This window comes from Sinocyclocheilus rhinocerous, unplaced genomic scaffold (assembly GCF_001515625.1).
Source record: "Sinocyclocheilus rhinocerous isolate Xijiao unplaced genomic scaffold, SAMN03320098_v1.1 scaffold822, whole genome shotgun sequence".
Taxonomy (NCBI): Eukaryota; Metazoa; Chordata; class Actinopteri; order Cypriniformes; family Cyprinidae; genus Sinocyclocheilus; species Sinocyclocheilus rhinocerous.
The window spans coordinates 164,102-176,485 of NW_015624556.1; the positions used below are offsets into that span (position 1 = coordinate 164,102).

Sequence of the window (12,384 nt, forward strand, 5' to 3'; positions counted from 1 at the left end):
GTACTATATATAGAATACAGTATATACATAAACAGAATATATATATATATATATATATATATATATTCTGTTTATGTATATACTGTATTCTATATATAGTACCAGTCAAATGTTTGGACACACGAATGGGAAAGTGTCCAAACTTTTGACTGGTACTGTACTATAATATACACAAAGAATATCGCCCGATATATCGATATCGGCCTTTTTTAACTCCCTAATATCGGTATCGGTATCGGCCCCAAAAAACCCATATCGGTCGGGCTCTAATTTACATACTTAGGACGTTTGTGTTGTAAGAATATACAGGGAGACCTCAGATATAAAAACGCTGACTCGTTATGTGATGTATTCATTAAACTCCTATGATTCCCTATTAATACAATAGAATGTATGGGAATACTAGGAATACCAATATGATGGTGCGGTGGCTTCACTTTTATGATGTCATGAGCAATCCAGTTGTCTATTATAGATCAGTGGTTTGTTTTCCAGTTTGGGTTAAATGAAAACAATTTTCACAACAAGCAAACTCAAACTAAGGTCAAATGGACTGGTCCATTTTAAAAGCTATGTGAGAATGTTTTTTGCCCCCTGAAAAGTCTTTGAGCTTAGTTTGGTTTGGTTTGTTTAGTGCAATGGATTTCAAAGTGTGGGGCATGCCTGCCAGGGGTGGTGCTCATGTTCTGCAGGAGAAACTATATAAGCGAAGAAAACTCTAAACTCAAAATCCTGTTTTCATCTCTCTCCTGCTCTTCTCAGGTGGTCTGACCAATGGCAGTGGTCGTTATATTTCGGCTGCACCGGGAGCAGAAGCCAAATACAGGAGTTCAGGCAGTGCCTCCAGTCTTTTTAGCTCTAGCAGTCAGCTCTTTCCCCCACCACGAGCCCGCTACAGCCGCTCAGATGTCATGCCTTCAGGACGTAGCCGCTTACTAGAGGACTTCCGGAATAATCGCTTTCCCAACCTGCAGCTGCGAGACCTGCCTGGTCACATGGTGGAGTTCTCTCAAGACCAGCACGGATCCAGGTCCCAGCTCCTCCCAGTTTATGCATTTGCAGGATTTTAGAAAAACTTGGATTTTTTAAATTCAGTTTTCAGTAATGAAAAATGGGGAAGATTACCTTAATACCCAGAAAAATAATTAGTTGTTTGAAAATGTTTTAGAATCACATTACTTTTAATACTTGTGTTCATTGTATATCAGTCTTTTACAATTTCTGACATCTGTTTTTAATTTTTTTATTTTTTTTATATATATATATCAATATATCCTATATTTGCTTATTAACTATGTTGTAAATGTTTTTCGTATGAACACATTTTTTTTTTTGAAGCATTTGAAATATTTTAGATCATGCGTGTCTGGAAACATTGCAAAAATAGCAATTGAACACAATTAAAACACTATTGTCATATAAAATAAATGTCCTGGAAAATAATTTAATGAAAGATTGGGAACTCTCTACGTTGAATATTCCTTTAAATTTCTTAATTTTTTAAAACAAATGTAAGGTCATTTTTTCAACGTCCAGGTTTATTCAGCAAAAGTTGGAACGTGCAACTCCTGCAGAGAGGCAGATGGTGTTTGGGGAGATCCTACAGGCTGCTTACCAACTCATGACCGATGTTTTTGGGAACTATGTCATACAGAAGTTCTTTGAGGTAATTAATTTTAAACATTCAACCACAGTGTCTAGGATTGCGTTTCTAGGATATGCATTAGTCAATTGCTCCAATGTTTTTCCCATCAGACTCTGTTTTTAACAGGATAAGGCTTCCACCACTTTTTTTGTTTTTAATATAAACATGGAAAATGTTAAAATTTGTCAGTTAAAAACAAAAGACATAATACTAATGTAGGAAGTCTATTGTTAGTATGTGAGATGTGAATGCAATTATAATTTTTTTTAAATGGATAGTGTTGGGGGGGAGAGAAATTCTGGAAAGTAATACTTTTATTTATCAAGGATGCCTTAAATTGATCAAAAGTGATGGTAAAGACATTTATAATGTTACAAAAGATTTATATTTCGGATAAATGCTGTTTTTCTGAACTTCTGTTCAGCAAAGAAACCTGAAAAAATTCTACTCGGCTGTTTTCAACATAATAATAATAAATGTTTTTTGAGCAGCAAATCATAATATTAGAATGATTTCTGTAGGATCATGCGACTGGAGTAATGATGCTAAAAATTCAGCTTTGAAATCACAGGAATAAATTACATTTTAAAATACAGGTAGCTAAGTGTAACAACAGCAATTATTAGGCCTTTGGCACCCTTTGCAGGCATTTGTAATAATACGTAATGTATATAAATTGTTTATTTTGTATTAGCCTACATTATGTATTTTAACAGTGTTATTCAATTAAACCATATGATTATTATTAATTATAATTATTGCGTCGTTGATTTTATAAAGCCTAATGCATTTTAAGCCATGGAAACTAGAATATTAAGGCAGATGCGTGGTGATAAAATGATTACCGACAGTAAAACACGTTATTAACGTTAACAGCCAAAAAGGTTTCATAGGATTATGAACGTACCTGAAATTGATACACAGGCGTCATTTTGGGCTTTTTTTCTGCTGATTATGATCATTTGCAGTCAGCCGCAAATATGATTTGATGGAGCGAATGTGGGAATGGTGCGTGTGCTTAGCCTACTGCGTTCACAGTTAAATGCATTTATGTGTGTATATATATATATATATATATATATATATATATATATATGTGTGTGAGATAGTAAAAATATTTTTAAAAAATTCTGTTTTTGCTGTTCTTTGGATCAAATAAATGCAGGCTTGGTAAGCAGAAGAGACTTCTTTAAAAAAACATTAAAAGTCTTACTGTTCCAAAGCTTTTGACTGGTAGGGTATTTTCTTTTTTCTCCCAAAAAATGCTTTTGCTTCTGAAACTTTAAATGAATTAATGGCTGTGAATGAAATATAAATGTACGTTTTGTGTGTGATGACTTGTGCATGATGCATTTCTGTCTTTGAGAGTAACTGCTTTCTCCGATTCTCTGCTACAGTTTGGCAGTGCGGATCAGAAACTGGCACTTGCGACTCGTATCCGTGGCCATGTGTTGCCGCTGGCTCTGCAGATGTACGGTTGTCGTGTGATTCAAAAAGCTCTGGAATCCATCTCTTCTGACCAGCAGGTAATTGTAAGTTGCCTTTTGTTTTCTTTCCACTTTACACATTAATCCACGATGTTAGGCATTGTTTGATTGTACTGTAACTTTCTACAGTACAGTATAGTCCACTAGGATTTTTTTTAAAAATACATTTAAGTCTACATGTATTAAAATAGAAAATGATTAGAAATGGTGGTAGTTCTCAGAACTACAGAGTGAGTAATTGTTTAATTGAAGGTTTAAATTTTTTTATTTCTCGTGTCAGAGTGACATCGTACGGGAGTTGGATGGTCATGTGCTGAAATGTGTCAAGGATCAGAATGGAAATCATGTGGTGCAGAAATGTATCGAGTGTGTCCAGCCCCAAGCTCTTCAGTTCATCATTGATGCCTTTCAGGGACAGGTATCAGCTCCACAGACACTCAAAACACCCAGAAACAGAATTTTATATATATGGTGGTGGCAGACCAAATATTGATGCATATTATTGCATGTCTGTTGAAAAACTTCTTTAAGAACCTTTGTAGTCTACTCTAGTCCATGTTAAAATCGTGCAAATAAAAAAAAAAAAAAAAAACACAAGCTATTGAGTTTATACCCTGGTAGGTATTTTCTGGCTATATACTATATCAGTAGTCAGGACTGCTTTGTTACTTACTAGAGCCTGACCGATATATCATTTTGCCGATATTATCGGCCAATATGAGCCTGTCGCAGATATATCGGTATCGGCAAATATGCCGCCGATATGAATTTTTTTTACAGAACATATAACGCAGATTAAATGCTTCTGAATGGTGTAATTACTTAGTTTGTCCAGCAGAGTTTGCTACTGGCGACCCAGGTCAGTGTAAAGCACCGTTCCAGTCGAGCGAGACTTCTGCGTTCAGAAAAAGGTGGATTAGATTGTGTTTTATTAACGTCTACACCTACCCCAACCGTAAACAATAATGCAAAAACCATTGTTGTACAGTGACAAAAATTACGCTATATTGATGTGCGTGTGCACATGCTCAGTAGCCGCAGCTGTACCTTAACCACAAATCAGACTTCGGTGGACTTAAACTTGAAAAATGGTGTGTTCCGCAGTTGAAATAAAATACATTCTGATGTTTATTCATGTTCATTCACGAACTGATTATTTTCAATGAACCTTTTAAATCGGTTCGCAAATCGCACCAAACGATTCATTCGCGAATTAGAATTAACCGATTGCAGCTGTTCTCGAGTCGACAACTCACTGATTCAAATGAATCGTTTAGTGCGAGTCTCCAGTGAACTGAATTCACAAGTAAGAACCGGGAGATCTTGTGAGCGCACGTGTGACTTGTGCTGCTAAAAGTAAGTTACTAATGTCGAATTTTAGGATTAATTATTGTACCTGAAAATCATATTTAGGTCAAAACTGTCAATTGTTTGTGAACTTAATCTGCTGTAAAAGGTGATCTATTTAAGCCCACTGAAATGCTTGAATGCAGACACATCAACATCAGTGTCTCTATGTTTTAGGTAAAAGAAGGAAACATTAAAATAACACAGACTAAATAAAATACCTCATGCACGTTCATATTCCCCGCTGCCGTAACATTAACAGTTTTATTCAAATGCTACGCATTTAGCCCTATGTGACGTCTGTTTTTATATTGTTTATCAACAGTATAAGTTTTTATATTGTTTGGATTAACTAGCTGAGTAGACAGATATGATGGTTTATTCATAACCATACTGAAAATAAGTAAATATTGTTAGCTGATGCTAACTGTCTAGCTAACAAGCTTGCTGGTGCTAAGTTGAGGTAATTTTTAGATATAAAGTCCAACTATTTTCCTTAAAATGTTCTTCCTAACTGTGATGTTCTGCAAAACAACAAGCTTTAAAACATGTTTTTCTTACTGGTGAAAATCAGATGGTCAAATCTGTTTTCTCTCAGGTACATCGCAATGTAAGCTTCATAGTGAACATTACTACATCACTCTCGTCAACGTAGTCCATATCAACAACAAAAATATATCGCGACTCCATATAGTGGTTATTTTGGGAAAATTCCAGGTATTTTGAGCAGTAGGATTATAAAAAAATATGTGCTAATATAAAATTAAATTAAGTAGCCTATATAAAATTGCTAAATAAATCTATCAGTACTTTTTTACTTAAGTACATAAAAAATCGAGTACTTTTGTACTTTCACTCGAGTAAAATTGAAAAAGGAGTACTTTTACTGGAGTAATATTTTATTATACGTATCTGTACTTTTACTCAAGTTCTTGATTTGTGTACTTCCTCCACCACTGATGAAAAGATGATGGGTTCACATGTGCTGCTTGAACTGAGGCGCTACAGCGATTTGTCACGACACATTAAAGAGCCACAAAACAGTATTTATTGTTTGAATTTCTTTAAAAATGACAAAATTAGATTCCTGAGAACTTGTTTTATACCAGAAGTAACCTGTTCTGTCTTGTCTGTTGGCACGTTGTCAGTTTCCTCTTTGCTCTGCGATGTATTTTTCACTGCGTGAAACATGTGTAGTGTGAGAGCGGCATTGCTTGTCGGAGATAGCAACGGAGTTAAAGCAAAAATAATATACCTATGAAATATTCATTTTCATTTATTTTACGGTCCAATTGTTTTACAATATATGCTGTCGTTGTTGTTATTATATTCTAATTTGTTTAGCTTCCTAAAACACCAGTGTGAATGTAATTTAGACTGAGACAGTATATCACAAATAAAAAGAGGGTTGAGTCCCCTTTTAAAGTTTTTTCTGACTTAAGTTTTCTTAAGTTACATTTTGAACTCTCAAAGTGCATTAGATAGAATGATTTAACTTTAAAATGTACAACATTTTAATTTGTTTCCAAATCTTCATGTCTTTTTTTTTTCTTTTTTAAATATTACATTGTGGAAACGTTTTTTCCTCTCGGTGTGTAGGTGTTTGTTTTGTCCACTCATCCGTATGGCTGCAGGGTGATCCAGCGTATCCTGGAGCACTGTACCCAGGAGCAGACCCTGCCCATCCTGGAAGAACTCCACCAGCACTCTGAGCAGCTGGGACAGGTACAGCTTCCTGAATGTGTCATCCAGGAATTCTAGGAATCTCTGAAGTCTACCACTCTTGCTGTAGTTACTTTCTTATTGTGTGGCCTCTTTTCATCTTTCAAAAAATAATCCCAGTAGAAAATGTCAAAATTTAAGTAACTGTTCCAAAGGGCCAACATTGACAGCTGCCTTCTAAGGGGCCGTTTACACAGAACATGTTTTTGCATTCCCCTGTGCTTCATTTTCCATTGCTTTTCTTGATAAACATATGTTTTACAGACGTTGAGTGTTGTGCTTCCATTTATTGCAACATTTAAAGCAAGTCACAGTATTCAAAAAATGCAGCGCTCAAGTTAATACATTTCAGTCTTGCGTTTTTTCATTCCACTGCCCTGTGTCTAGCTTTTTTTTTAACATAAAAATGTTCTGTGTGAATGGCTCTTAAGGCTGCATCCAAATGTGTGGGCTGATTAGAAATGGTCTTCATGGCAAACAATGCTTACTCAAGACGTGAGAGACTCAACTATAATGATCCATTAATTTCAATGCAGTGTTAGCATGTTGCTGAGCTAACACAACTTAAAGGGTTAGTTCACCCAAAAATGAAAATTAGCTTGTGTTTTACTTACCCTCGAAGCATCCTAGGTGTATATGACTCTCTTCTTTCAGACGAATTCAGTCGGAGTTATATTAAAAATTGTCCTGGCTATTCCAAGCTCTATTATTACAGTCAGCGGGTGTTGCAGTTGAACAGTCCACAAGTCGTCAAATAAAGCTCGCGCATTCATAATAAAACGTGCCGCACACGGCTCCGGGGGATGAATAAAGGCCCCCTGTAGCGAATCCATATGTTTTTTAAAGAAAAAATCCATATTTCAAACGTAATAAACACTTTTCTCTCACTTCCGCTGACTGTCATACACTGAAGCAGTTCCGGCGGATGACGCAGCACGTATGCGCAGCGTGCGCAACTCTGAGGTATGCTAGTCTCGCGAGTTTGTTTATTGGAGCAAAAGCAAAGTTTCCTTACTTTAGCAAAGGAAAACCAGTCTTCTTGGTTTATATCGAAATCCTCTGACATTTTTCTTTGCAAATCCTCTGTTTGTACTTCTAATTCGTGACCGGCATTTTGTTTTGTTCTCTCTCCGCATTCGTCACTAATCACGCAACACATACGTGCTGCATCATCCTCCGGAACTGCTTCAGTGTATGACAGTCAGCGGAAGTGAGAGAAAAGTGTTTATTACATTTGAAATATGGATATTTTCCTTACAAAAACACATGGATTCGCTACAGGAGGCCTTTATTCATTCCCCGGAGCCGTCTGCGGCATATTTTATTATGAATGCGCAAGCTTTATTTGACTACTTGTAGACTGTTCAACTGCAACACCTGCTGACTGCGATGATAGAGCTTGGAATAGCCAGGACAATTTTTAATATAACTCCGACTGGATTCGTCTGAAAGAAGAAAGTCATATACACCTAGGATGCCTCGGGGGTAAGTAAAACACAAGCTAATTTTCATTTTTGGGTGAACTAACCCTTTAAAGACACTGCAGAATGGCACAGTTGTATTTTCTTATTGAACCAGAACTTGGGGAGAAAAATGAGTCAAACTTTATGTGTGTGTGTGTGTGTGTGTGTTTTAAATTGCCAATAACTTTGTTATTGAATCAGTGTTTACTACTAGAAATAATGGTGGTATTAAGGAGGAGGGACATTATCATTCTATAGTGAGTTTTATTGGACAAAAATTTGGACAAGCCTTTGAGTACACAGAGACAATATTTTGAGGGATTTTATTTTGAAATGTGTATATCTGCTTAAACTTTTGTCGAAGTTCAGCAACCCTCTCAATTATTTGAGTGAAATAGAGGATTTTTCGGCATTTGCCTTTTTTTTTTGCATTATTAAATACATGTAAGGCTTCCCTGTAGTTAAAATCAGGTAACGTCTCGGTTACGTATGTAACCCTCGTTCCCTGAAGGAGGGAACGGAGACGTTACGTCAGTAGTGACTGACGAATTGGGATCTTCGCTAGAGAGACCAATCACCTTCGAGTGTTAACAAAGCAAGCCAATAAGTGTTGGCATGCGATCTTTGCGTCGCACACCCCGCCCGCAGCACGGGTATATAAGGAGTGCGTGAGCAGATGCACATTCAGTTTTTCGCTGAGGAGCCGAGGCCGTACAGCGGTGGTACAGCAACTGTGGAGACGTTCCCTTTCAATCAGTCACGTTCGACGTTACGTCAGTAGTGACTGACGAATTGGGATCCGTATGGAAAACGCCTTGGATAACACTGGGAAAGCGTACCCAAGTAGGGGAACACTACGGAAGCCACATCCTGCGTATAGGAGGTATCATGTGGAATTACACATATGGACTGGCCAAGAGCAGGGCTACATATGGAAGTCCCTGTGGTAGACTCAGCCTGCCTGGGGTGAGATTAGACTTGTGCCGGTATTCGGTAATGCGATATATCACGGTAATGAATATGCATGATATTGTTATCGTGGGCACTTCTAAATACCGTGAATAATTATATATTACAAATTATTCCGAATTTTGAATGTATTTTAAGAATACTTTTCCCATAAACTGGTCAAAATGCACAACACCGCCGTATGCTGCATGAAAGATGCGTGCGCACTCTGATGTAAACAAGCGCAGACGAGAAGCACATGGCGGAACTAGCCCAACACAAGGGCTGACCTTGGGCATACACATGAGTGCTGGACCTGGCGTCTGGCGCTCTGCCACGCCTGACTGCCGAGGGTGCGGGAGGAACTTCAACAGGGTTCACCAAAGGGGAAACAAAACTGAGAAGCACTTAAGCGCACGTGTCCGGTCCATAGAGGGGAATGGCGCAGCAAGCGTGATGGACACCGAGCGGGTCCGGTGTTACTGACCATCTGAGGTAAGTACACGAGAGGACACGGGCTCTACACGGAGATTATAGAATCTCGCAAACGTGTTAGGCATCGCCCAGCCGGCAGCTCTACAGATGTCTGCTATCGAGGCGCCCCGCGCCAATGCCCCCTCTGGGGCCATTTTCACTACAACTGAGGAAGTGGCGAAATAAAAGTAACGTCTAGGTTACTTGTGTAACCCTCGTTCCTTGAAGGAGGGAACGGAGACGTTACGTCAGTCGTGACTGACGAATTGGGATCTCGCCCGAGAGCCCAATCACCTTCGAGTGTTAACTAAACAAGCCAATGACAGTTGGCGTGCGTGTTTCGCCACGCGCACCCCGCCCCGCAGCGCGGGTATAAAAGGAGAGCGCGTGCAAACGCACATCAGTTTTTCGCTGAGGAGCCGAGACTACGTGCCCCGGCCGTACAGCGGTGGTACAGCAACTGTGGCGACGGAACGTAACGTCTCCGTTCCCTCCTTCAGGGAACGAGGGTTACACAAGTAACCTAGACGTTCCCTTTCAGTCAGTCACGTTCGGCGTTACGTCAGTCGTGACTGACGAATTGGGATCCGTATGGAAAACGCCACTATTGCTGACCCCCTCCAGTGCCCTGCGGAAGCCGGCAAGTCCCCCCACACCAGCTGGGGCGGAAGATAGGACAGTGGCTAGGCAGAGGTGTCCGCCACTGCTGTTCCATACAGTGGTACATTGGATAACACTGGGAAAGCGTACCCAGTTGGGACGCTACGGAAGCCACATCCCGCATATAGGAGGTATCATGTGGAATTACACATATGGACTGGCCCAGGGCAGTGCTACATATGGAAGTCCCTGCGGTAGACTCAACCCGCCTGGGGTGAGATGACTACGCAGCAGAGATGGCAGCGAATGACTGCCAGGGAAAGACACGGGCTTACCGTGAGGGGAGCCGTACCGTGGAAGAATATACATGTGGGATCACCCGAAGGGGGAATCACTACACACGGGCACCTAGCCCAGCACAAGGGCTGACCTTGGGCATGCACACGAGTGCTGAGCCTGGCGTCTGGCGCTCCGCCACGCCTGACCGCCGAGGGTGCGGGAGGAACTCCACCAGGGTTCGCCATGGGGAACTGAATTGAGGAGCAAAAAAGCGCACGTATCCGGTCCGTAGAGGGGAATGGCGCAGCAAGCGTGATCGACACCGAGCGGTCCCGGTGTTACTGCCTACCTGAGGCGAGTACACGAGAGGACACGGGCTCTACACGGAGATTATAGAATCTCGCAAACGTGTTAGGCGTCGCCCAGCCGGCAGCTCTACAGATGTCTGCTATCGAGGCGCCCCGCGCCAATGCCCAAGAAGATGCCACTCCTCTCGTGGAGTGTGCACTCACTCCGAGGGGGCACGGTAAACGTTGGGCCTGGTATGCTAAGACTTTAGCCTCCACTATCCAGTGGGCAAGTCTTTGTTTGAGACAGCCTTTCCCTTCTGCTGTCCTCCAAAGCAGACAAAGAGCTGGTCTGAGGTCCTGAAGCTCTGCGTACGGTCCACGTAAATGCGCGAACGGGACGGAGCAGAGCAACGGCTGGGTCTGCCTCCTCCCGGGACAGTGCTTGCAAGTTCACCACCTGATCCCTGAAAGGCGTGGTGGGAACTTTGGGCACATATCCAGGCCGGGGTCTCAGGACAACGTGAGAGTTACCCGTTCCGAATTCTAGGAGATCAAGTCGTGCTTCCCAACAGACTTGCCGCCTACTGCATCGGGATGTGCGGCGATAGCGGCAACATACACTTTGAGGGTGGAGAGAGACAGCCTTCGCTCCAGCCCTTCTTGCAGAAAGGAGAGCACGACCGCGATCGAGCATCTACGGGGGTCTTCCCGCTGGGAAGAACACCAATCGACGAACAGGTTCCACTTCAGCGCGTAGGTGTGCCTCGTAGAGGGCGCTCTAGCTGAAGTGATGGTGTTAACTACCACTGGGGGCAGGTCACCTAGAACCTCCGCGTCCCGTCCAGAGACCACACCTGGAGATTCCACAGGTCCGGGCGCAGGTGCCAGAGGGTGCCCCCTCTCTGAGAAAGGAGATCCTTCCTCAGAAGAATAAGCCAAGGAGGGGCTGGTGTGAGGAGCATTAGTTTCGGGAACCAAGTCCGACTGGGCCAGTACGGCGCTACTAAGAGGACCTGCTCCTCGTCCTCCCTGACCTTGCACAGGGTCTGTGCAAGAAGACTCACTGGGGGAAACACATACTTGCGTAGGCCCCAAGGCCAGCTGTGTGCCAGCGCGTCCGTGCCGAGGGTCCCCTCGGCCAGGGAGTAAAACAGCTGGCAGTGGGAGGTGTCCGGGGAGGCAAACAGGTCTACCTGAGCATCTCCGAAGCGTCTCCAGATCAGCTGGACTGTCTCGGGGTGGAGTAGCCATTCTCCCGGAAGGGCGGGCTGACGTGAGAGCTTGTCGGCTGCACGATTGAGCTCGCCTGGGATGTGAACGGCGTGAAGCGACCTCAGATGCTTCTGACTCCAAAGGAGGAGATGGCGGGCGAGTTGCGACATGCGACGGGAGCGTAGACCGCCCTGGTGGTTGATGTACGCAACGGTCGCAGTGTTGTCCGTCCCTGGTGGTTGATGTACGCAACAGTCGCAGTGTTGTCCGTCCGGACCAGTACGTGCTTGTCGTGTAGCAGCGATCCGAGCGGCGTGACCGCGGCAGCGGATGCCATATGCCCCAGCAGCCTCTGAAACTGTTTCAGTGGAACCGCCCTCTTGCGCTGGAAGGACTCCAGGCAGCTCAGCGTTGACTGGGCGCGCTCTACTGAGAGGTGCGCTGTCAGATTGACTGAGTACCACGTCCCTGTGTTCGCACAGCTGAGCTCGAGACTGGGCCAGTATGAGCCAGTCGTCGAGTTAGTTGAGAATGCGAATGCCTCTTTCCCTCAACGGAACGAGGGCTGCCTCCACGACCTTGGTGAAGACACGAGGCGACAGGGATAGCCCGAAGGGGAGGACCTTGTACTGATATGCTCGCCCCTCGATCGCGAAGCAGAGAACCGGCCTGTGTCGAGGAAGGATTGAAACATGAAAGTACGCGTCCTTCAGGTCGATCGCTGCAAACCAATCGAGCGGACGAACGCATCGAAAGAAACGTTTCTGCGTCAACATCCTGAACGGGAGCCTGTGAATGGCCCGGGTCAGAATGCGCAGGTCCAGGATTGGTCGTAACCCACCGCCTTTCTTGGGTACAATGAAGTAGGGGCTGTAAAACCCTGACTTCATATCGGCTGGAGGGACCGGCTCTATCGC

The 12,384-nt window shown here is 43.0% G+C and overlaps 1 protein-coding gene across 5 annotated transcripts in view; it reads left to right on the plus strand.

The window, feature by feature from the left end:
* Window positions 1–12,384, plus strand: part of LOC107742796 (pumilio homolog 2-like) — a 107,381-nt gene that overhangs the window by 77,549 nt on the left and 17,448 nt on the right. For 3 of the 5 annotated variants that reach the window (XM_016555848.1, XM_016555836.1, XM_016555858.1), the window contains exons 15-19: window positions 763–1,030; window positions 1,537–1,666; window positions 3,043–3,177; window positions 3,413–3,550; window positions 6,079–6,204. In XM_016555848.1, coding sequence (XP_016411334.1) covers window positions 763–1,030; window positions 1,537–1,666; window positions 3,043–3,177; window positions 3,413–3,550; window positions 6,079–6,204 — 797 coding nt within the window. The remainder of the gene's footprint in view (window positions 1–762; window positions 1,031–1,536; window positions 1,667–3,042; window positions 3,178–3,412; window positions 3,551–6,078; window positions 6,205–12,384) is intronic. The other 2 variants (XM_016555844.1, XM_016555866.1) reach the window with 1 other exon arrangement.